Genomic DNA, 25,952 nt, shown 5'->3' on the forward strand with positions numbered 1-25,952 from the left:
CAGATGTAGTCATGGGGCAGGGAGGACAAACTGTTGATACACTGGAGTCAGAAGGGCAGTTTGAAAAAAGTTGTCTTGCTTGATCAGCAGATACAAAAGCTTTTCTCCACATTTCTAACTCTGTTTTACTGTTGTAATTTGAAAAAATGAATGATCAGGCCACTGATTACCAGTGGAGAGGCAGGGGGTTTATAAATGCTTTTACTTTCGCGGCCATTATTTATATTTTTGGCTTAGAGAAAGGATTCTGGGGAAAGGTAGGCAGTTATTCTGGAGGTCTGTAAGGAGCAAATATCCCCAGGTACCCTTCACTATCGTTATTTCTTTGTCATGTGGCATCACTTTTCCATAGATGGGGAGGACAAATGGCCTTTGCCCTTGCCTCCTGTTTTTGCATAGCTTCTGTTCTTTTGATGTCTCTCTTTTGTTTTGCCTTTTATTTTCTTTCCCCATGTCATTTATTAAAACAAACATTTTTTCCAGAGAAGTCAGTTGTGTCTGCCAGGAACTCTTGTTACTTAGACAGCAAGTCCTAATGGATGTGGGAATTTCTGCCTTCTGGAAAATGTGCTCTGCACCGTTTCATTTATCTGTGTGGCTTTCCTTGCTCCTCTTCTGGGGTGCCTTCTGTCTTTTCCTCCCTGCTTTCTCCATGTCTCCTCACTTGCCAGAAGAATAAATACTGCTATTAGGGCTTCAATGACTTGGCTGGCTGAGCTGAACACTAGATGCAGAGAAGCCAAGGTTAGTAAATGTGCTATTTCCTGTGCTCGAAGCCCTGTCAAATGAAGCAGCAGGTGGAGAGCTGTTGTCTTTCAAGGAATCATTCTGCACCTAGGTCTGTGATCATGTGTGTAGCTGGGGGACAGCCCAGTGCAACATGCCCAGCTCATGCAACCTCTGCTCTAGCTTGGCCTGTTGGTCTGGAATCGGTCCCTACTGCAGTAAAAGTAAAATGCTTTTTTTTCCCCCCCTCAGTGAAAAGAAGGTGTTTCCTAATAGCTTGCAAGCTGGCAAATGTGATTTAAAAACAAAACAAAATAGTCAGGTGTAATGTCAACTTTGTTCAAATTCTCAAAAAACCTTATAGTTGAATCTTCTCAAATACAGATAGTTGAGAAGCATCCTTGAATTTAGCAAATGCTTAGTGACCTGTCATTGCACCCAACACTTACTTGTAGCATGTCACTGAATTAAAAATGCTAGAGGATAAACCCTAGAAAATGCAGCACAATAATAAAATGCCCTAAGGTCCTTTGGAAGGTTTTCAGCACTCTTGTCGCCTTTTAGTCCCAAATAACCATTGTTCTCACCTGTCCAGGGCTTTTAGGATTGTGCTTTTTCTAAGTGCTGTATTTGTTTTGTGCTTGGTTTCATTTCAATTGATGTCTTTCTTCCAAGGCTTTAGCAGCTTTTTACCTTCCCTGTATTTGAGACTGTAAAATCCCCTAGGAATGTTTTGTACTGTAAAGGTTTTATTGTTTAAGTATCTTCACGTAAGGCTTTGGTCTTCTAGTCTTGTATGTGACTTTCATGCCCTGTTTCTATTCATTTAAAAGTAGAACTTCCACTGCTAGCAGTGGTATTTCCAAACCAGCTGAACAGAAAAAACCATGGTCTAAGTTAGTATTTGGAAAATACACCACGTTTAAAAAAGGTCACTGACTTCTTGGGAGGAGTGGGGGGAGTGTTTCCAAACAAGGGCAACTGGAATTTGTGTGGCAACGAACACTTTATTTGCAGTGGCCCTACATGCTTCAAAACACGAGGTTGCTGGGCCCCAGTGCTTTGCCATATGACAGCTTGTTTCAGAAAAAGATCGGAACATGCTTGAGTTGATTAAACCTGTTTATCAGTGATCAGTTATGATCACAGAGGCCATTTAATCTTCACTGATAAGGTGAGTTCTTCAGTGCAGTTTTAGGATGGCTTGACTAGAGGAAGTGACAGTGAAAACTGTCATCTTTGGTAGAAGTTGGGTCTTTCACCCTCCTGGGATTTGGCTGGCACCTTCACAGAGTGAGATTTTCTCCTTCATGGGATTCGGTTTGGAGTTGGCCTGCTGCTGCCTGGAAGTGCAGTTTAGATAAGTGCTTGATCAGTTCAGTGCCTATTCTGTGCCCTGATGTGCACTTCGCAATCGACTGGTGTTTAAGTGACTTCTTTGTCTCAGTCCTGCAAGAGGAACTGCTGATACAACTGTCTTGGCTGATGAATCTACATATTCCTCCTGGCAGGCTCGAAGGGAGCCTTTGCTGCCTGTATGGGGGTAGGTGACCCCTTGCTCTAATCTGCCCCATCAACAACTCTGCAGGTTTTCAGTAGGTTCTTGGGCTAATTTATTGTACTGTTGTGAGCCCGGTTCTGCTGGATGTGAACACATCTCTACTGTAAGCATAGGCTGTTTGTTCTTGGCTATGCCTTGTTTCTTCCTGGCTTGTGGGTCCTAGATACGAGTTCCACTGCCCCCAAAGAGCTGTTGGTTGCCTGGGGATTTTTTTGGTTCATTTATTGTACAAAACTATTCTTGAGGGATCTTTTGGCATAGAGTTCAAAGAAAAGAATGCCCAAACCAGGGAGTCTAAATGTCCAAGTCTCACCTTTGTTGAGATGGATAAAAGCTACATCTGGACAAAAGGAAATATTTTTCCAACTTGAAAACTCCAACATTTATACACCACCCCCACAGTTCTCTGGTGAACCAAGAGGTTCTTCATGAATTGTGTGCAAGGGACAGCGTTATTTGTTGGGCTCGCATCTTTTAAATCAGTCAAGCCAGCTTTTGCTACTAAAGGCCTTGCCTTCCCAGAAAGCCACAGGCATTTGCACAATACTTTCCTGCAGCTGCAGTTTATACAAGGTTCCTAAGTTGGTTTGAGCCATGACTGTTAATTTTGTTTCCTAAGAAAACAAAGCTTATGTTCCAATGCTGTTTGCTACATTTTACTCTTGCCCCATAAAGTTTGGATCTATTTGACTGTTCTAACAAAATTTGACAGAGGAAGAGAGGTAGCAAAGATGTGTGAATCTCAGAGGCGTTACAGAAGCCAGCATCACAGGAGCCCGTCCTAATGCTGCTCTGGAAAAAATCCTGTGATGTGCACTGTGCATTTGCTTGGCATCAGAGTGTCCTTGCAGATGTGCAGCCTTGAAGGAAAATGGCTGCTTTTGGGTCCACTGCTGCAAAACTAGGGCATTTGTGTGTGTGTTGGCAAGGCTCTCCCTCTTCTGTCACATGCCAAAGCAGTGTATTATTGCAAAGCTCTTGGATCGCATCGGGCAATGTAAAAGAAATTACAGAACAAACCAGAGGCCACCTGGTAGGAAGGGTTTAGGTTCTCAGTCTTCTTGTTCTTCTGCAACATCTATAGTCTCTGATACCTGTGCTGTGTAAAATGGGATCATTCATATGCCCAGGGCAGTGCAGTGGTAGTGATGTGTGACGAAGAAGAAATTCGGCCAAATAGCATTGGCAAAAATATGTAACCACGCTTACTGCACAGTTGTTCCTTGTGTTAAAAGGAGATACAAACCCAGCTGTATGTTCAAACAGAAACAGAGCTGGTTATTTCTAGGTATGTTAATGCTGTATCAAATAAATGAAACTTGGTGAACCAGGTGGCCTGCAGTGTAAGTCATTGAGGGAGCAGTGCAGGGGTAAGTGGTCTTCAAACTAACTGCAGAACAGAAATGAAAACTGGGTTAAGTAGAGACTCGTTTCGCTAAATGACCTGGCTGAGGGTGCTGGCACCAGTGTTTGTTCTAATCACACAAATGACTGGCCTGCTCTTTGCTCTGTTCTCTGGTCTACCTTCTCAGTATGTAGAACCAAGCATGAATGTACTCCACTGTACAAATGGGAATGCCATTATTAATTTTGCTTACATTATCTCCTTACTTCCAGCTGGCAGGCAGACTTCAAGAGCCGGCCCAGGGAGTGTGTTCAGTTCCCATTCCTGACTAAAGAGCTGGTGAATTACTGAATCTACCAATAAGTCATTCCATGGTAGATCCCATTTCCTTCCGTTGGGCAGCACTTGAGAGTCTCAGCAAAGCACCAGATACTGCAGAGAATAATCCTCTAAGGGCATGGGGGAAAAGAATACCAGATTAGTTTGAGGTGTATGGTGTTATTCCTCAGCACTGTTGTCCTGGGAACGCAGGGAAAGGATTTGAGAATGTGCAATAGGAGAATGCAAACTGGCCTTGTGTTAAAAGGGTCGCAAACAATCGCTTATGTGTAAAGCATGTCTTCGAAGTTGTTTGGAATTTCCTCAGAGCATGTTCTCTGGGAGTAATATAGCTTTGCCACCTCTTAGAATTTGACACTAAAGGTAAAAGAACCTATCTTCTGATGAAACTCAAATGGGGAAATCCAAGCACATAAAAAAAACTAGTTTCCAAATGTATAGTTTTGTTGCTTGTCATTTGACACAACTAGGATTTTTGCTTCTCATTTATTGATGAAATGTTATTCTTGACTGTTACATGTGAAATTCAAGCTTACACTTTGACCTTTAAGTTTTGGTGTTATATTTGCAGGCTTAACTACTATTAGTTTTACTGGGAAGGCAGAATTTGGCTGTGTAAGCTGCAGCATGCCTGTATGCTGTCTTTCTACAAAGGACATGTACAATACAGGCATGCAGAATGTTGTGTATGCACCCATATGTATATGCTATCACCTGACTTGTTTCCAACATGGGGATTTTTTTCTTGATTGTTCATATTCTTAGAGAAAGTCACCGCTCTGTGCCTTCAGCATGACTGATGTAAAGGGTGTTACTCACTTCACCTACCCCCAGCCATCTAAATATTGGATGGCTACAACAGTCCAATCTTTGCTGATTGGAAGAAAGCCTGAGTGCCTACGGAAGAATTCATCTCATGTGCCTTGAAGAGCTGTTCTGAAGCTGGGTACCTGTGAGACATCTCCAATAGGGAGGGGTAGGTCACTTTCTGGAGTGTCCAGTCTCCCCAGCTCAGAGCCATCAAGCCTACACTGGTAGGCTAAGTCAGCTGATCTGGAATGTGTAAGACAGGAAGGACAGGCCTATACATTGTACCTTCAAATGGTGCTAAGGAAGACGGAAAATCTGTTGTTTTAGCACTTAGCCCTGACCTATAGCTGATAATCGAGTTTTCCATTGACTTGGAACAGTTGGGTCACCCTTTGGAGTCAACTGGGGATGTGTGAACCCTTCCTTATTTCTGGAGAAGCTGATCTAGTTTATAATTAAAGTGGGATCTGTACACTGCTGACATGATATGGGTTTTATATGTTGCTTAGGTAATTATAACTTGATCGGGTCAAACCCACATGGTTGCAGCACAGAAATTTCTTTTACTTTAATCTGTTACGGTTTTATTGTCTTTTTTTAAAGTTCATAAGAAGCTCACAAAAAATGTAGGCAAGGTGAGTAGTGTCAGACTTTGCTTGGAGGTTTATAAGTTTTTAATTACTTACTTGAAATAAAATTGCTCTGGAAAGTAGTGGTGGGGAAAAGGACAAAGTGTAATGCAAAGTCAAACCTGGGTAGGCATAAGAGAGAACTAAGCTGGATTGTTGGTGTGTCTTCCTTGTGAGTTTGAGTTTTCCCATGGTGGAGTGAATTGGAATAGGTGCACAGGAATAAAGGTAAGCAACTGAAGTAATTCTCACCTTATTTCTGTTTGTGCTGAGGTGATAGAGCAATGTTGTATGTCTGATCTAACATTGAAAATTTGTTGCTGTGCTCCTTCTGCTTTATGCCTTTATCAAACTGAAAGCCTTTTGAAGTCTGTGAAGCATTTTCTTTGTATTGTATGTTGTTTCTAAATGAATTAGCTTCTAAGCTAACCTGTCACAGATTTAATTATGGCACACAGTCACAAGGGACTTGCTTTTTCCTGATACTGAGCAAAGAAGCTTACTGAATAAGGAAAACAGTTGTGTACTTGATTCTAATTTGGTCTTCTACTTTCTCTGTTTCACTGTGGAGCTACTCCAGTCTTTTCTTGCTGGAGATTAAAGAGAAAGGTATCTGGATAAAAAGGATAGTTGTGTATGTCTTCCTTGACCACAAGAGTATGCAGCAACCTGAAAGTGGTGTTTTCTGTGCTTCACAGAAGAGGAATTGTGTTCAGATGTCTTGGATTCCTCCTCCATACTAGACCACCACCTTAAGTCAAGGAGGGAGTTTTGTTACAACTTTTTAACCTCACCTTCTGTACTACTTTCTTCCTGAAGTCTTTGCATTTGGACATGAGCCTCTTGATGTTGATACTCCTGCTTTGCTCACAGACATGTTGTTGAGAGAGATTCATCTGTGCCCAACAGCACTTTCTTGCTGCTATTTTTCTAACCCCTATTTTCTTTCCTTGATTCCAAGGCTGTTTTTGTTGTATTTTCCGTGATGAAAGGTTTGGGATGATTCCTTCCCTCTTTGCTAACAGTATACCTTACAGCTGTGCTTCTTCCCTCTGTAGCTTGCTCTGTAACATTCTTTAGGGAGGGATGATTTTAGGTGCTAGCAAATACTGTGGTATTCTCTTTTCATTAGGCTCTGGGTTTGCCAGACCTTTGTACAGATGTTACATAGATAATATTCTGTGTGAGCATTAGGAATAGGTGAGAGAGGTTTGGTGAAAGCTGTGCTGCTTTTTTCTCCCATCCTGTGGAAGGTGCTTTCTCTAGTTATACAGGCAAATAAGTGTTTTCTCTGCAAACATGGTCCCTTCCCAAACCCTAAGCTATTTTTTGAATTGTGTTAATCGATCTCTGAGGTGGTCAGCTACATCTGATTGTCCTGCTGGGAGAGGTGCTCCAGACTTTAAAGCCAGGAATCAGTCCTAGCTTTGCTTCTTATAAACATCATGGCAAGTTTATGTACCTGAATGCCCAGGTGCAGGATTTCCAAGGCCATTAAGCCAATGGCTATTCCTTCTTCCTCTTTTTTCTCTCTCATTCTTGATCTATTTTTTTCCATCTTAAAAAACAAAGTAGCATAAGTGGTCTATGCCACGGAAATATGTTTGTCACACTACATCACTTTGAACTGCATAACATCAAAGAAAATCAGTGCTTTGATAACTTGATTTGAAAGGGTTGTAGAAATAGCCATCATTATGAATCACAACAGAGAGGAATGGAAAAGATGGTGATTTTCAAACAGCAAAGCTTGTAAAGTAGGGGAAAATGTAAGGTGGATGCCAGCGCCACATTATCATCTAACAAATGCCAGCTACACAACTGGTATGTAGCTTTGCAGAACACGTTTTCTTGAGGATATGAAGAGGAATGAAAAATACTAGGTCTAAAGAGGAACAAGGAAACAAATATGGGCTCAGGAAAGGGTTGTAACAAGGGAGGAAGCAATGCATCCTGCTTGGGTAGGAATTTCTTCCACTTCCTCCTCTTCATAGAACCACCCTTCCTGAAGATGAAGGGCATCCAAGATTGCTTGCTGAGACTCTCCTCACCCCAGAGAACTTCAGGTCTTATGGGCTCGACATAGGGAAGAGGAGGGAAGCCCCCAGCATTTCTGTGCTTTGTCACTCCTCTCTGGAGAAAACTCTCTCCATGGACTGGAATGAGTTTCTGGCTCTAGGAGGCTGCAAGAAATTAGGCCTTAAAGTGGTGAGTGGTTTTAATTTAAAATTTTGGCGGTTCTAATTGGACTTTAGACTGAAGGCAAGAATAAGCTAACAGAGAGGAGTTAGGGTATTATGACAAAGTAGCAGCCAGTGGAGTGGTAGGGGATGTACGGTGCTAGTTAGGTGAAATCAGTGTGTCCTGTCCCATCCTCATCCCCAGACAAGTAAGTTTTGGCTAGTAGGGAATGTTTATAAGTTTCAATGACATAGAGTTGAGAGACTATTTGCATTCAGACACAGCTTTACCACTAGTACTTTGTCAACTGGTCCAAACACACTGAGCTAGAAAATATATGACATTTGGTAGTCTGTTTCATCCAAGGAGAGTTAATGGTTGTATGTAATGAAGGCTCAAGTTGGAGCTGTGTACAGACAGATGAGTCAGTGTTTTTCAATGACGGGAAATTCAGAGGCAGCTAGTAAGGAGAATGGTACAGACCTTCCACTTCTTCTAGCAAGGCTGGCACAGAAGAACGTGCTGTGCTGAGGTATGGCTAGAACAAACATGCTTTCTGAGGTCTTGTTCCCATTTGGTTTGGGAAAGGGGAATGCCCTCCTTCTTAGATTTCTTCATCTTCCTCCATGAGGAGAGGAGTGGGCATACTTCTCTATTTCTGTTACAGAGGGGAAAGATCTACCTCTGTTGTGCTATAAAAATCATGGGCTCCCTAGAAACAGTGTGAGTACCTTCTGCAAGCACCTTACAGGGCTGCTAGTCAGGTGAATGTCATGTCAGACAGACAGGACTGGTATTTCGTGTCTCATCAATTGCTCTAAACCTTCACCTTTCTGTATGAATGCATGTAAAAAGATGGGGGAAAAAAAAATCTGTATGCACTACATAGCACTAATATGGGGCTTACTACCAGGTGTGCCAGCTGATTCCATCCATAACAGCACAGGGGAGCAGGACTGCTCCATGGATACCCTCAAGTGACCACTGAGAAAACTGCTTTTATTAAGAAAAGAACATGAGAGAAAAGATAGGAGAATGCATGCTTTGCCATGAGGGAAAGATGAAGTTTTTGGTTTCCAAGTTCTGATCCCAAGCCACAGTCATAGGTAATTTTTTTTGTAACATACTGCTGAATTACTTGAATTTATTTTACCCTTATAAAAAGGATGCCTGATTTTTTTCTGCCTCAAATGTACTGGTTTGCAAAAAACACTGCTAATATTTACCATACAAAATTATTTCTACAATTATAATAGTTTACTGTCATAATATTTGGGGTTTCTGATTATTAGGTGAGATTGCATTTTTTCATTATGTATATTAAGTTATACTAGAGATATGTGTTAATACTTATACTTTGGTCTTATGAAGGGTAAAGGAGGAGACATGAACATAATTATTTCTTTTATCAACTGACCTGTTTACATATTTGCTTTTTTTAAGAAACTGCATGTCCTTTCTTAAAAAAAAAAAATGGGTGGGGGAAGAGAGAGATGGAAACAGGACATATCCCATACTGATTCACTTGGTGGTGTGTATTGCAGAGAATCAGTGGCCAACTGGCTCTGGAGTGTGGAAGAGGAAGAAGTGAGCTAACTGTGTTGGTTAGGTTTTCTAATGATTTTTAGAGCAGAGGGGGTCATGGTGACATCAGTTGATGTGGGGGAGGAGGAGCTCAATTTATGCCTAGAGTAGCTGACCTGCAATCTTTCCTCGAATCAGTGTAACTTCTACTGGGGGGAAAAGATGCCTTCAGCTGGAGAAGTCACATAATTGCTCTAAATGAAATTAGTTATATTGGCAAAAGCAATCGGTCATTTGACTTCTGCTTGAAAAATCTCTGTTTAACCAATGCTTTTACTGCAAAAGTGATGTACAAGGATTCTGCTACTCAGCATTTCTAACCAGCTGCAGCAGAGACCATCTGAGCATACAGCACATGCCAGAGTGGAGTTCTGGTGTTGTGGCTGAAACTATAAATGTCATATAGGGACACTGGCATTTGAAGGAAAAGCAGAAATACCATCATGTGTGCTGTGTCTAGAGGTGTTGTTAACAACCGCAGACATCTTGATGTGTCTTACCCAAACATTTTTAGCCTCACTTCCTGAGCAGATTGTTTAATGTGACTGTGCTGTCTGTCTTCAGCCATCCACTCTAATATTATATTAACCTTTTGGCTTATTTTAGTCACTATTGGAAGAAAGAAGTGTCAAGTACATTGAGTTTTTATGTGTTTTGTGAAAACAGGTGATCAGGTGAAGGAGAACTTTACATAAGTTCTTTCCAAGTAAAGCAGCAGCTTTTGAATACGTTGTTTTACCCCAGAGACTCCACACAAGAAGGTATGGGAAGAGGCAGGGGATCTGGCTGTGAAAAAAGTATTAGGCAGACCTCAGATCTTGTAAGACACAGAGTGATGCAATCGTAAGAAAAAAAACCCTGCTGGAAATTGAGCTGTGTCACTACTGCTAGTCAAGAACTACTCATTCTCAGTGTGACTGCTGCTCAGTTATTATTCATGATCTGACTGTGGTTTGCCTTGGCTGTGCTAATTCTGTGGCTGAGTCTTACCTGCCAAGTCAGCATCCCTTCTGCCTGTCAGCGGGAGCTGGCTTGCACTCCTGCAGGAGGGCAGTGTTGGCCCATTCTGTTGTGGGGCAAATGGGAGCTCTCTGGAAGAGAGCTACTGTAGAATGTGGCCTGTCTAAGCTTCAGGCCATGGTTTTCAGATGGCCATGGCTTTTAAATGCTCAGTGTCTCACAAGCAAGTCTTCTGCCTTTGTTTCTTGAGAAGTGCTAAGTATCTTTTGACTGCTGTCTGAACTCTTTGTCACAGATGCCCAAGTTATCATGTGCTTTTTCAGCACTAGTCCAAGAATACTGATATTTATTTCTATTTTTTATGGAATGAGAAATGTCTCTTAGGTAAAATAAATAAAATATTAAAAGGTCCTCAGATGGAGGAATACTTTTCTGACTCCATCCTGAATGTGTATCTCTGGCTTGATGTACAAACCCAGACTTTTCCCCCCTCTCTTTTCTCTAGGCTGTCAGCGCTCCATAGGTTTGTCCAATGGGAAAGCCAAGGTGTGTGGCTACAGTGGATGGTACTATTGCAGCAGCTGCCATGTGGATGACAACTTCCTTATCCCTGCACGGCTGGTTCATAACTGGGACACTTCCAAATACAAGGTAATCTTCCTCCAGGTTGGATTGCTAGCAAGTGAACTGAGTTGCTGATAGAAACACAACAGCTCAAAGGTTGCAGGCATTGACTGCTAATACTGTCATCTTTGTCCCTCTTGTCAAAATGAGCCACACTCAAGACATGTTTTCATCACAGTTTCCTTGGCCAGGCCTAAGGTGTTCCTTCACAGCAGCAGCCATGCTCCTTCTTGGTGGCATCTTTTTCATCATTGCTTATCTGGCTGTTCAAGAGACAGGGAGAGGTAGCACACAACAAACTCTCTTTTAGCCCCTATCCTTGCAGTTATTGGGCCCTCGAGGAGTACCTGTTTCATGACCACCAGGGACTAAGGATTGGCACTGCTTAGTGATGGATGCTAAATTGTGGAAATGCCCATAGGAAACTGGCCTACCAAATGCAGTATTTGTGAGGCCCAGTCTGTCCTGTCTCTTGGCATGAACATTTTCAGGACACTAGAAGGACATTGCTGTAGCACTTGATTGAACCAGACAGAAAGTAACATAATGAGAAAATTCTACGGTTGTTCACTTGCCACACAAGAGCTTTTCTAAAAGTTTTGTAATCTGCTATTTGCTGCTGCCGTGGTGCTTGGTTGCTAGATAGGGGCACTGATTACATGCCTCAAAGCATTATACCAGCAAACACAGTAACAGTGTTGTTTTGCCATCTCAGGCAGTATATGCTGGAAGAATAACAAACTCATAAGGAATCCAGACCATGTTAGAGCTTCAGACCTAGCAGCCACTGTTAGGGGAGGTTGTTTGATGTTTTGTGTCTGCGAATATTATTATTATGTGCTATTTGAAAAGGAAAAAATAACCAGTAAATGCCCTATTAGAGGAAAAGCAGGTCTCTTGAAGAAAATTTGTCAGATGGGGAGATTATTAAAAGGTGGCCAGAGCCTGCCATCAGGAAAATGATAGTCTTGCGCTGTGAAATGTAAGATTCTTCAAAGTTGCAAAGCTGCAATGCGTGGAGACAAAAAGCCCTCCCAATATTTAAAAGTTCTTTCTCTGGATGCTTTTAGCAAGGACTAAACTTGCTAGCACATGGTAGTATAGGTGGACCTGATATGGGGCTAATGGATGGTAAGGCAAAGATCTCATATCAAGCTGTCAGTAATACTGCCAAGAAAACTAACTGGGTTTTTTTCTAAACCTGCAGCATAAAAACTATGCTCTAGTCTGTTTCCTGTGGTATTGGCAGCTGAGGCACAAAAAGAAACAGGACGTTAAAGCTTAAGCATTCATTGAAAACCTCATCTACTGTCATCTCACTGTAATAGTGAGAAATTTCATTTTCCAGTTTTTGTAGACAGAACAGGTATGAGGTGGCTTGGAAACACAAGCAAATTCTGTGCAGCTGCTTTACCAGTCTTTGTGCCAAAGTCCTGAGAGAGGTGTATTTAAGAAAGGAACACAACCCCTCAGGTAGGAAAACACATCATCCCCAACTATTAGAGCAGGAATTAAGGCAGGGAAGGAAGGTGAAGAGGACATTATCTACCACAGTGGCAATGTGACAACTGAACTGAGATCACTGGTTGGATCTCCTCTACTCCATCCCATACATGTATAGCATTAAAATCACAAGTCATTTTCTTGGGGGCTTCCCTTTTCTCTTCAGTTCTGCATAAGTGTGCTTTTATTTCTGTCCATGCTTTATCTCCCTGGGAACTAAGCACTGCTTTTCTTAGATAAAGTGTATATATATATTTGAATACATTTTCACATTGCCATCTCCTTTCTCCAGTTAGAGATAAGGTTTTGCAAAGTCTAAAAGTCAACTTAATGCTGGCTTCTGCACTTAACAGTTGTAATGAAACTGCGTGCTTCCTTTGTAGTGTGTTGATCAAATGTGCAATCCCAAGCACAAGTACAAGCTGGGCAGAGAATGGATTGAGACCTAGCCCTGGGGAGAAGGACTGGGTTTTGTAAGACCCCACCTGAAATACTGTGTCCAGCTCCAGAGCTGGACAGCAACTGGTCCCTGTTGTCCACCTTCAGAGCTGGTCCCCAACAGAAGGAAGATGTGGACCTGTTGGAGTGAGGCTAAAGGAGGTCACAATGATGCTCAGAATGCTGGAGCACCTCTGCTGTGAAGACAGGCCGAGAGGGTTGGGGTTGTTCAGCCTGGAGGAAAGAAGGCTCCAGGGAGACCTTATAGCACCTTCCAGTACCTAAAGGGGGCTACAAAAGTTCTGGAGAGGGACTTTTCACAAGGGCAAGGAGTGATAGGACAAGGGAGAATGGCCTTAACCTGAAGTAGGGTAGGATTAGATGAGGTACTAGGAAAAAATTCTTTGCTTTAAGAATGATGAGGCACTTGAACAGATTGCTCAGAGGGGCTGTGGACTCTCCCATCAATGGAAGAGTTCAAGGCCAGGTTGGATGGAGCTCTGAGTAACCTGTTCTGGTGGAAGGTGTCCCTTCCCTATGGCAGGGGGGTTGGAATTAGAAGATCTTTGAGGTCCCTTCCAACTCAAATGATTCTATGATTCGGCAAAGACAGATATGTTGTCTCACTTCCTTGAGATAGTCTTGGTAGTAATTTTCTTTTGGCTTACTTTTAAAGGAAAATCACTTAATTTGTCAGCATTTCCCCTCCCATAACTGGCCAGTGTGTCCACGCAAAGCTGTGCAGCAGCATCCCAAAATGAAGATAAACCCTTGTAGGTAGCACAGCACTGCCTTAAAGTGGAGCTTCTGCAGAGGGGCACATGCTCCTGGCTGCACTCCTGGCTGCTTCTGGCTGCACACCCCAAAGAGATCCTGCAGGAAATAAGCACATACCACATTTGATGGTCAGAACTGTATGAGGGCTCCAGGATTCAAAAGCTTCTTTGTTTTACACAGTCTGAAATGTGTCTGTCGATCCACCAAATTGGAAACAAAATTGAATGAAGGGGTTTGCAAACCTGTGCTCCTTTCCACAGCCGCCTATTCCTCACCTCCACAGTTTCTGGGGTCTGTCCTATCTGTTTCTGGCAAAGCAAGCACCAAAAGGTACTGTAGGTCATGAGCTTTTATAGTGTAACTGGGCATGTTTCTCTTTTTATGTTTCATGAGCTCAACATTTGAGCAGCAGCTATAGAATAAGCTCTTACATCAATTAAGTAAGTTTGGAAATTGAGAGGTTCTTGTCTGCTTTTATCATGACAGGTCATGAAAAACAGAAACAATAAACATCTCTAGAGCTGTCTCTTCCCATACCCAGGGTCTTGAAAAACAAAAATGTACTTAACATCTAGTAGCACATGGGTAGGAAAAGAGAAATCCTCTTGGCTGCAGTAGAAGCTCTTTGAAAGGACTTGGCATTTAGACATATTTCTTCTGTCAGAACCAAAGCAGCAGCTCAGTCCCCAGGTTCACTTTTTTGCCTGTGTCTCCTACTGTTTTCATATTTGTGTTTTTTATGTGTTTGTGTGAAGGGAAAAGAAAAGAGGCAGTCTTGTGAACACCCTTTCTGCCTTTTGCTTAGGCCAAGTGTTTTCCCTGTTTGCACACAAAGCCCACTAAGTATTGCCATTTGGTTCAGGTGGCTTTCACCCTGCACAAAATGCCAGACAGGCACAGTAGGAAATGAATTCCCTATGCCAGAAGGTTTCAAGAGAAGCTGACTTCTGGTAAATTGAATTTTGAACTATAAGTTTGCAGGCTCTAGAAAGGAAAGGTCTGGAAATGTTAGCATCCATCCTTGTATGACATTTAAAGCTAAAACCCTGTTGCGCTTTGCATCTTCTCACTCGTCCTCACTGATTTAAAAGGATTGTTTTACTGCCCAGGTAAAGATGGGGGACTGTGGGTATGCTAGGATGTATACTAAAATACTGAATTACTGTGACTGCCTGACCCTTCCCATTTTAAGACTGTGTTTCAACCTCTTGTAACATTGCTGTTTGGCAATGTTAGTTAATGTTTTAAAAGATGCGTGTGCCCGTGTCAGCCATGCAGAGTGGACTGACACCTATCTGTCAGTCAGTGATGCTGGGCAAAGCTACTTTTCCTACAATCAGCACTCCATGGGTGCATTTTATTGGCAAGGAGAGGGAAAGGTGTGCTTTGCTCCTCTCTCCTCAAAGGCTGCATTCAGACCATGCAGCACCAGTGCTGCACAGTAATACTTGGTCACCATAGTGCACACCTATGGCAGAGTCACTCAGGGGACCTCAGCTGTGGCATCTCTTTGTCTCTGTGCTCTTAATGCCTCAGGAGAGATGCCCAACACAGGGTGCAGGTGTGCACAGGTGTGAGTGTAGTGTTTGGACATGAACCACCCTCCAGTTCCCAAGACAGTAGGGCAGGTGGATGAGGAGCCCATCACTTCAACAGAGGCTTAAAGCAAGGAGATAGAAAGACAGCACTGAGCACCTGGTCCTCCTGGTGGGAGGAGCTGGTCACTGTGCCAAGCATTCACACACCTCCTAGGGAATCATGGAATACATGCCTTAATTTGCTAATTGGTGGAAGAGGACTAATAATTACTGTAGATATGGAAGTTGTCAGGGGATTGCTGAGATAATGCAGTCAGATGGTTAATGATTGTAAAAGCAGGTTGTTTAACTGCAGTTTTTAATGCACTTCAGTAAGCATAATAAAATATCAACATTGCTGGTGTTAAAAAACTTGATAAGTTTGGAGTTCATAGAATTTTGTTCTACAAAAATCTGAGGTGCTTGTGTTGCTATGTTACCTCTGATTCCACTCAGATGGCACAGTTCCTTATACATGCCTGATATTAAAAAAAAAAATAAAATAGTGTGGTGTTTAATATAAATAGGTGGGATATTTAATACAGCTTCAGGGCCTAGGAAACCTGTGGAGTTGCGGTCTCCTGTATTTAAAATTGCGCATCTTGTTATCTGTGTAGTTATTGGTGGGAAGGCCGGCCTTGGCATTATCTCTTAGATTTTTATTATTTATTGTGAAAAGGCTACATCTGAGGCTAGCTTACCCTGTCAGTAGCTAGTTAGTCGTGCTGGTTTTGGAAGTGGTGCTATTTATAAGGATGTGTATTGTTCTTACCTACAGCACCAGAAGGGAAATAGCTTCCTAAATCTCAAGAGGCTGTGGTGTGTGTGTGCCCTTTCTACTTTTGTTAGCCTAACTCATCCCTCCCTTGTCTCAGTGTAAACATTGACTTAGAGATCCAGGAGGACTAATTGAATCGTGGAACCAATGGTATTTCTGTAGCAGGTGATTTGCAGCTCATTTCATGTAATCCCATCTTCTCTTTTCCAGCTGTGATAAAATGAAGAAATCAGGAATGAGAGGGAATTTGGCCTTTTCACTTAAGGAACAGGAGTATCTTTTCTAATGGAACAAGAATCCCATTCATTTATCAAGATTACAGTAGCTTTTTGCAGGTGGAGATAAAACAGGGCACTATAATGAAAAACTTCTTGCAGGTGGAACTTTAGGAGTAATACCAATAAGATTTGATTTTATCTATCTGTATTTTAAAAAGCACAACAACTTGCTTTTTGCCAAAAAGAAAGCAGTGAACAAACAGAAAGAAACTGGTTATTCAGATTTTAGACTTAAAAAAATCTAGTAAGCTATGTTACTCTGCAGCAAAAGCATATGTGATTGCAGATATCATTGTACTTTGGGTAAGTAAGTAGCCATGCAGTTTTGAAGGGCTTGATGAAGTTTGACTTGTCTATAAGCAGAGAGAGTTGGATCTCTCTCAACTCTGTCTCCATTTGTAATTGGTAACAGAGTTAAGTTTTCAGATGCATAGAATCACAGAGGAGGAGATCTGCTTAAAAAGAGTTGGGAGAAAAGTCTAACTAAACTGCTTTATTTTTTAGGTATCAAAGCAAGCCAAAGAGTTCCTGGAATATGTTTATGAGGAGCCATTAATTGATATCCAGCAGGAAAACCCCATGTTGTACAAGCATGTTGAACCTCTGGCAACTGTTGTCCGCCTGAGACAGCAGCTAAAATCTCTGCGAGCCTACTTGTTCAGCTGCAGAGCAGCAGTGGCTGAAGATCTGCGGAGAAGGTAAGAACCACAGCCAACCTACAGCACAAGGATGGAGCTTGCCTGCTGTGTTGCTTCTCCTACTGCCTGTTTTGTTTTTCCTCACACTCTGGTTCTGAAGGCATTACCCATTTAGAAAGATGACGTGCTTGTAGCTGACTTCCCTGGGCAGCTGGGTTATCTTCTGCCAAAGAAAATTATTTTATCGAGTCTGAACGTCTGAAGTTGTTCTTGACAGCTGTAAGCCCTGGGGGGGTCACACATTGTGGTGAGCATCTTTTACTCCTCCTCAGGCTTTCTGGCTGTGTGTATTTTCAGTCAAATGTGCTACCTCATACCCCCTGCCATGGCATCACAGTGAGATAACCACTGCTGGGACCTTTGAAACACCTCACAGTGTGGCAAAGCATGAGAGGGGCAGAATCAACCACCTCTCCAGCACTTCTGCCCTCCTCTGTGATATGACCTCAGCCAGAGGCAAAGGCCAGATGTAGTCCCCTGGCACGTGAGCCAACATATGATTTATGCTGGTCTCTTGCTCAGCCGGAGCTGGTCTGCTGTTTGGTACATAACCTATGTCACTGCTTTGATGAGCCATCTAGAACAAGTAGGAGAAGGATACAACAAGGTATCCTTGGAGAACATTGCTGAGTTCTTGCGTCAGACGCACTGTGAGTTGGCAATATGTGTTTGTGTGTTACTGCTCAAATCTTATTATTTGCTAGGGCGGCTTACAGCATTTTAAAAATTAGGATGGTTGCTTCTTTATTCTAGAGGATGGTGTTTTCTTGCAGAGCTGTTTTTCTATGCCATCCTCTTTGGTAAAACTAAAAGGAAAATAAGATTTTTGAAGGTTGTTCAGAAGAAATAGCAGAAAGGAAATGATGCTTTCTGATTAATATTGAAGAAACGAATTCTCTTATTAAAATAGAAGGAAGCAAGGAACTGAATGGACTTGGGTGAGACAGTAAAAGAAGAGAGTTCAAAGGAGGCCTAACCATAGCAATCAATTGACTAGAGGAAAAAAAAGGGAAAGCCAGGAGGAGGAGGTTCAAATAAGGCAGCAATCTCAGGAAATTAAGAGTTAATGAAGAAACCAGGACAAAGGAGGAGCAACCCAAAATCTACCTCCAAAATGGAGAGATGACAAGTGCTGAGGAAATAGACAGAACAGAGAATGGACAAAAATTAGCACAGGAATGTGAGCATGTTCTTTTCTTGGAGCAGAGAGGAGAGAGGAAATGTCCCTGTGTCAAAATGAAACACCCAAAATGGCAGAAGGAGTAACTGGGAAACAATGCTCCAAATGCTCCCTTTTCTTATCTAAGAATTTCTTCACACTGTCTCCAGTTAAAGCTGTGTGGTGGAGAGAAGGACCCCAGCCCAAGAAGGGTTTGGTTTTGTACTAGGGAGGCATCTCCAGTTCAGCAGGACTTGCTACAAGTGCAAAAGCCACTGAAGGAATGTACAGTACACACCTCAGAGTCCAGCTGCTTCTTGGTTTGTGAAGTCTCTGTTGAGGTGACTTTGATGCTCAGTTATTCCCTCAGATGTCCCCTAAGAAGTTTGCAGAGATGAGAAGAAGGAAAAGTTCTTTTCCCATAAGGGCTTATTCCTTGCTCAAAATGCTCCCGAGGGCTTTGCTGCCTTCATCTAGTATCCCGGTGTGCAGACGTTCACTATAAATGTAATGACTTTATAGAGCACAGCTGAAAAGTAAACAAAATATGTGATTTAAATTTTCCTTTGGCTCATCACAGGGATGAGTTGCAAGAAAGGGAGGAGTTCAAACAATATGGTGAGATGGCATTCCTAAATTTAGTACTGTTTCCTAATTAAAATTGAAAGACTGGGAGAGAGAATCCAGTTATCTGTCCTGCTCTAAAAACATTCTTTTTCTGCTTGGTCTTCACCTCAGTATGTGAATAACCATTAATCATGAGAGAGTGAACACAGCATCTTGAAGACCTGTCAGACCCATATAAACAGACTGAAACAAACTGTTAATATTGCTGTCTACAGAGAACTAAAAACAGACTGATTAATTGTATTGGCACCTTGCTGCCTCTGGAACACTGATAGAGCCTGCCTTATTAGGGAAAAGCAGATCACTCCGAGGTTTCTTTTATTAATACTATTTGCATTATCATCTACTTTAAATCTATACCTTGCTCTTCAACCCAGATTGCAAAATGAAGATGGGAATGAAGCTGGAAACTCTTGGTGTCCTCTGTGAAGACAAAACTGTTTACAGTGCTTATAGTCACTTTTTCTGAAGAATTCCAGATGGCTATAAACCAGGTTAGCTCAGGATCCAGTTAGCTTAAATGTGGAAATGTTATTTATAACGTTTGGTGTGCCTAGATAGGTACTTTGAGAACTTCGAAACTTGGCATCTAGCAGGGAACTCAGGACTGCAATCGCATTGTGAACTTTGAAGAAGCAAGTGACTAAGTAGAAAGAAAGGAAGAAAAAAAGGAAGGAAGAAGGGAGAAGACAGAAGAAATCCTTAAAGTAGCTAGAAGGCTCACAATAAAAATGGTCTTTGTCAGTTATAGTGATTTATTCTCACCTATTGCTCCACTGGATTCTAAGCTTTTATATTTGTAGGGCGGAAAAAAATAAGGAACATGGACTCGGCTGGGAGGTCAAATAAGGCCCTCCACTGGCATGTATCAGCAGTGTTCCTCTGATATTAGCCAGATGAGACTCCCAGCCTGTTGCTGAGCTCCCTGTTTTACAAGGGATGTTGTTATGCCTAGTTTGCTGTAACTGTCACCTCAGTATTGCAACACATCATTTGCCTCAAATCTCTTTACTGAACAAGTTCTTGCTTGTTTTGGTTGCCTTGCTCGTGTGGATGCTGTTCAGGCAGAGGCATACAGGACTGAAACCTAGAGCCAGCACAGGATTAGTACAAGTGGAGCTGTACAGATCCCTCCATTGCCTGCAGATGGTGAATGAATGGCACAGACAAACCAAGATGGAGTCAATAAAATTGATGGCTGAGAAGCAAACAGTGAGAATCTCTGAGTCCATTAAATAATGAGGGTATTCTATGACACCATGCTGAATGATGCAAGTTCTGTTCTGGGTGTGCTTTGTTCTTGTCATGATTGAAGATTCTGAAGGTGAAGGAGCTGTGTATGATTTTTTGGGTAGTCTTCAGGTGCCTGCATATCTACTGTAGGGTGGGGTAACCCAGGTCAACCTTGGAGCTTCATCTGGGGAGCCCTCTGGGCTCTGTGCTCTCTCAGCTGTACATCTAAACTTCCAGTTCAGGTGCTGCTAGCCCAGGTACTTTAGACAGATGGCAGTGACACAAGGTAAATGTTTTGCAGCACATTCCCTTATGCGTTAGTGCTTGTTGCAGTGCCCTTGTTCTGTAAGTAAATCTGAATGGTGGTGAGAAACTATATGGAGAAATTTCCCTCTTGTTACTCATCTCTGTCTGAGACCATTTTTCTATCAGCTCCAGAACAGCAATACATTAGTTTTACCCTAGCAAAACTCCAGTGCTGGATACATCACTTATCAGGCTCTAGTTTGGTCTCCCTGTATGGCAGCAGGAGCTGAAAGGTTCACCTCCAGTGCTGCAGACATGTGGTCCTGGCTGAGCCTGCTGGTCTGTCAGCACAAGGTGAAACAAGCCCAAATTCAGTTATGCTGAACAATAGAGTCCTGTCACTTCCTACAGTGAGGCCTTAGACATATCACTTCTGACACAGGAGTAAATTACTTATAAAATATTTGTGTGGCAATTGGGGAACCTGTCTAAACACATCGCGGGAATCCTGATTAATCTTATGCAATCACTATACCTCCAAATACCTCATGTATGTGAAGCTGGGGCTATGTCATCTTTCAAACCGAGGACAATAGGAGGTCATTAAGTCATCTCCAGACGGTTCTCTCTATTTTCTTTGCAATGGTTGGGCCATTTGGGGAGTGAAAAATTCCAAAGCTGGAGAACAAAGATACAGATTCTGAAAGCAGTAAACTGCAGAAAGAAAGTTTGAGCACGGAAGAAACAGGAGGGTGTGGTTTCAGGGCTCTGAGATAATGGCAAGACCAACAGAAGAAGAAAATTTGTTGCATGGGTGTTTGGAAAGAGGTTGAGACAGAAACTCATTCAAAGAGAATACCTACATATCCTGAGAGGAACCAGTGTTAAGAACAAACACCAACCCAGAGTGAGGAAATGTGAGAAAGTAAATGCAGAGAAGTGCGCACAAACAATTTGTTTTATTTAAATCCTGCATGCCTGTAGTCATTGCACTAGCTGCAGTAAAGTTGCCTGTTGATGGAGCTCATACAAACAGACTATCTCCACCTCTTAGCTTCAGCTTTTCTCTCCTTTGGAAGAAGTAACCTTGCATGCAGGATCTTTGCAAATTAGCATCTTAAGAAGTGTTTGGCTAAAACTGAGGGGATGGTGTTAAGGTGGGATTTAAGCTTTCATTTCAGCTAGAGCTAACAAACAGCTGAAGCAATGAGACGTGTGCCAGAGCAGCCAGGGTGGAGGCAGCGCTGCTGTCTGTTCATGTCGAGAGAAGGTCAAAAGCACAAGCTAGTGTTCTACCATGGTAAGCATCCAGCTGAGGAACATGCCAGAACTTTCCACGATAAATCTTCCAGAGGACAGGTGGGTCTTTCAGTTCACGTTAGCGTTTTCCGGTCTAGGGGTCACACACGTATCTCCTTGTCCAAGAGATGAGTCACATTACATCTCTTTCACAGTGGTAGTTTTCATTCACCTTTTCAGACCAGTTTGCTTTAAAGAAAACATAATGATTTAAAAACAAGTTCCTGTTAGATGTGGACACCATGTTAAATATGACTTGTGCCATTTTTATCCCTGTGTTTTTATATCAGAACTTCAGCAGCAAAGTGCAAGGGTTCAAGAGTGCCTGACAAAAGCAAAGACCATTTCCTTATTCTTGTTCTTAATTTCAAGTTAATTGGGGGATCTAAACTATTTTGATTTCAAAATGAAACTGTGTCTCTAGTTCTCATTCTACTTTTAGTAGCAGTGGTACTTGATTAATGAGTTAGATCTGTAGTAATTCTTGTCTTTCACAATGTTACTGTGACCTTGCTCAAGGAACCACAGAAGAGAGAGCTGGTGTACTGCATTTTAGTAGGAAGTTTATAAACTGGTTCAGGATTGCTGATGGATGATAAGAGTAACTGTTTTAACATAGGGATGCTCGTGGGGAATTTCATAACAACATGAAATAATACCTTACCTGGACACGCTGGGTAATAAATCTAGCACTTAGTGTGGGCTGAAGATATGTGGGAGTGACTGTTCCCAGAACATAACCAGACGTGTTCATACCTCACAAATGTGAAATGATTCACAAATGCTTTTTTGCATAAAACCATGGAATTAGAAAAAAAATTAATTGGGTATAATCCCACAAGAATTAAATGAATATGTAGTGTTTTGGTTTGGTTTAAATTCGTTAATTTATTTTTACCTTTTGACTTTAAAAATCACTACGTTTCCCAAGGCCCTACTTTTCTGAATAACTTTTGTTGGCTGGAAAGTTTGGATTCTTCTCTCCCAGCAGACTTCCAGGAGCTAAGATTTCCAAGGAAATACAAAATCAAAAGCCTGAACAAAACTATGAGAATAAGCAACACTGGAAAAAAATCCTACCTTTCCCCCTCACCTCTGATGCTGTTCTCTACCTTAAATTGACAATGTCCATATCAAATGAATTGCAAGAGAAAATCCAGCAAGAGATGTTATTTACCTTGCCACGTATATTTGGGATAACTAGCAGTTCACTGGTAGCCCTCTGTACTTTTAGAACCCAATAGTAACTGAAAAATTGGAGCTGCTCAGTGAGATCAGAGTGCACGCAGGCCCTGCCAGTCTGCTCCACACGTGGCTGCAGCTGGTGCTGGTTCATGGCTGCAGGGACAGGACTAAAGAGGGCTCTTGCCCCTTGTTCAGGGCCAAATAACCACGGGAACAGCGATAATCAGCATGTGCTGGCCTTCAGCTGCTTTAGTTTGCAGTGTGGTGCAGTAGCTCCAAAGGTGTAAGTTGCAGTGCCAGGGTATGAACTGGGCTGGAGGAGGAAGTGGACTTGGTACCCTGGTGCTGTGCCAGCTGTGGGTGTAGCAGCTTCCTGCGGAGGGGTGGAGAGGAGGCTGAATGCAGCGCTGTGCTGGACTGGGGCATCTGCGTCCCCTGTGAGTCACAGCTCAGTCATACACTTCTCAGCCTGGTCAGACGAGACACTCCTGGCTAGCACATGAAATCGTGGTGCCAGCTTCCTCTCCCCTCCCCCCTCACATACTAGGTTTTAGGAGGCTTTTTGGTGTAAAGGAGACTTGGTTGTGCCCACTTGCCAGCTAACTTGATTTCTTTTGATTGCACTGTAAAAAGAAGAGTTCCCCCTGCTTATCACGTTTGTACTTTGGTTGTAGTGTCAGGCATAGGCAGATTAATTGGTTGTAGCTTTAGCAGAGCTGTCAGGGTGTTTAACCCATTGAAGAAAAATTACCTACTCTGGTGATAAACAGGCTTTAAATGCAGAGCAATTACTTAGTGCTAACAAAGCGCCATGATTACACACTTTATCCAAATGCAAAAAGCAAAGTCTTATCAGTGGTTCTGTTTGCAGGAGGACACTAAAAGATAACCTTTGTTTGTGCAAATACTTACCTGATAAGATCATCCAAGAAGGAACAGATGAAATTTCTGTCTTGCCTGATTTTATTCAGATTACAAAGTATCAAGCAGAAAACAATAATAATGAAAAACTGAGAATGCTCACTTCTTTCTTTTAGTTGGATCAAAAGTCTTGGATGGTGTGTTTCTTTTCTGCTTGCATTGATTGTGTTTATATCTAGGACATAATAATAAAGCAATTTAGAGACCTTTAACCAATAGGACTTTGGATTTCATTGTTCACAGTAAGTGGCAAAGCTAGAGGCTGGTTAGCATTGAACGTGGTTTCTTCATTGCAGGCTAAACCCTGACTGGTAGCCAGGTTTTCAGCACAGCAGTCCTGTGACTCATCAATGGTGAAACTGGTCTGGCAGTTTCCAAACTGTGAAAGCTTAGGAGGTGCTTTTAGTGGGACGTGCACTTGATAATATTTGCCTCTCAAGGGTCACAGGTCACATTCTGAAGCTGCAGAGGTTTGAGTTTTTATTGTGATGAGTCTTAACATCTTGTGTTTGACCTCTGTCTAGTTCACTCCAGTTTCTTTTCTGTGTTAAGATTTGACTGAAAGGCCACTGTTTATTAAATGCTTTTAATTGACCAACTTAAAAAAAAAAAATCGAGTTAGTTGTAGCACATCAATCAAAAGATTTAGAAAAGTGACATCTTTTATTTTGCTTTAAAATGATTAATCAGAGATTTCCCATTTGGTGTTTATAAAGGACTATTATATTAAGAGAAAAGTAAAATTCAAGCTGATGTTTTGCTCTTTTTTGATGAAGGCCTTATATTAATCCAGGCATGCTCAAAGCTCCTGGTGCAACCTCATGCAGAAACTAAATACATATTTTCTAGTGAAGTGTTCCTAAGTGTAGTTATCTTAGCCTGCTCTGGATCTCTGTGAGATTTTTTGGACATGAGTGTGATTTTAGGTTGATCTTGATGCCTTGTAATACTTTGTCTGGATGCTAATGCCATGGTGTGGTATTGGTGTGAGCCCCACCTCGCCTGCTGTTCTCTACTGACTTTGGTTTCCTTTGAACAATTTCAGTTGCAGATGACAGAGAGACAGAGATGGCATAGACACTGCTTTCCTACTAGTTATGTGAGAGGAAGTCTCTGTGGTGGGAAGCAAGAAGCTCTGAATTAGTCCTGTGTGCCTCCTACAGAAAAGAACTTCATGTAAGCCATGACCTCATTAGGCTCAGAGAACCTGTGCAGGCAAGCAAACTGTTGGAAACTGGCCATCGGACATTTTCTTGCTTGCTGGAGTACTTGCTCTGTATGGATTTCCTGCCCCAGCTGATTTGCTTGCATTTTGTGAAGAATTTTTTTTTTTAAATGTGTTTGAGTTTAGCTTTTTGATGCCTGTTACACTCTTGTTCCCCATCCACTAGAGGCTGACAAAAACTGGCAATGAACAGACGCATTTTTGGGAGGTGCTTCACCAGTTACATTCAGGTAGCTGTTGTGCTTTGGGTTTTCTTTCCAAATGGGACTAACAGAAATTTTCTGGAGGAGAACTTAATTGCAGACATGCAACACAGCAAGACCTGTTTTTGAAGCAGTTGCTCAGCTCACCGCAGGTGTAGTGAAAGCACTTCATTTATGTGAGTGGGGGCTGAGCTGCCTCCTTTTAGGCAATTTCAGGGTTTCAGAGCCAGAGATGTATGGTTTCCACCTTTGGCGGTGTGGGCAAGTGTTGGAGTGTTTTGCACTTCTGCAGTTGTTGGGAATCACGCAGGGACTGGTCCGGTTGGTTCCTGACATTTGTAAATGCTGTTACATTTGTGAGCTTTGGCTGCTTGGCTGTTTCTCTGTGGCCTACCACAGAGAGCCAATTTCAGTTTTTCAAGTCAATAGCAGGACTGCAAATCTGAAGCTGGACCAGCCTTACTTACCGAGGGGTTTTTTATGCCTCAGTTTCTATAGCAATGGAAATAATCACTCCCCTCACTTGAGTGCTGAGTATATGTGTGTATATGTATGTGATTACGTAAAACTGGGAGGACAATGCCTGTTTTTTTTTTCCTGAAAATAGATTTGGAAGGGAGGAGGTGTATTGGGTACCAGCTCTGCAGAGGTATTGCTGCAAATTAGCATGTTTTAAAGAAGGGGACAGGTACAGGGATAAGATTTGTTACCGGGGCCTGTGCTGGCTGAGACTCGCCTAACAAAGGAATTTGGTTGATCATGAGTTTGCTTTTCATCTGCACACTTTTTACTAGGAGTTAGAACTTGCAGGAAACAGGGAAATAAAAGGCCATCCTTGAAGGCAGGGGAATGTGATGTTAGTCATCAATACTAGCTGTTGACAGTTTTTGCATTATGGACTATTCAGGCTATTTCCTGAAAAAGGAAATCTTGCATTAGCTAATTGTTTTCCTTAGCAGTGCTGTAAGGGCATCAGCAAATGATACAATTCTTGACAAAGCTGTTTAGTGCCTGCCTGTGTGATCAGGGGAGAATGATGGGTAAAT

At 42.2% G+C, this 25,952-nt stretch overlaps 1 protein-coding gene across 6 annotated transcripts in view; it reads left to right on the top strand.

Moving 5' to 3' along the window:
• PLEKHM3 (pleckstrin homology domain containing M3) overlaps window positions 1-25,952 on the top strand; it is an 88,763-nt gene that overhangs the window by 20,509 nt on the left and 42,302 nt on the right. For all 6 annotated transcript variants that reach the window (XM_032114481.1, XM_032114477.1, XM_032114482.1 and 3 more), the window contains 2 exons: window positions 10,641-10,786; window positions 16,615-16,808. In XM_032114481.1, coding sequence (XP_031970372.1) covers window positions 10,641-10,786; window positions 16,615-16,808 — 340 coding nt within the window. The remainder of the gene's footprint in view (window positions 1-10,640; window positions 10,787-16,614; window positions 16,809-25,952) is intronic.

The sequence above is a fragment of the Corvus moneduloides genome, chromosome 7 (genome assembly GCF_009650955.1).
Source record: "Corvus moneduloides isolate bCorMon1 chromosome 7, bCorMon1.pri, whole genome shotgun sequence".
Taxonomy (NCBI): Eukaryota; Metazoa; Chordata; class Aves; order Passeriformes; family Corvidae; genus Corvus; species Corvus moneduloides.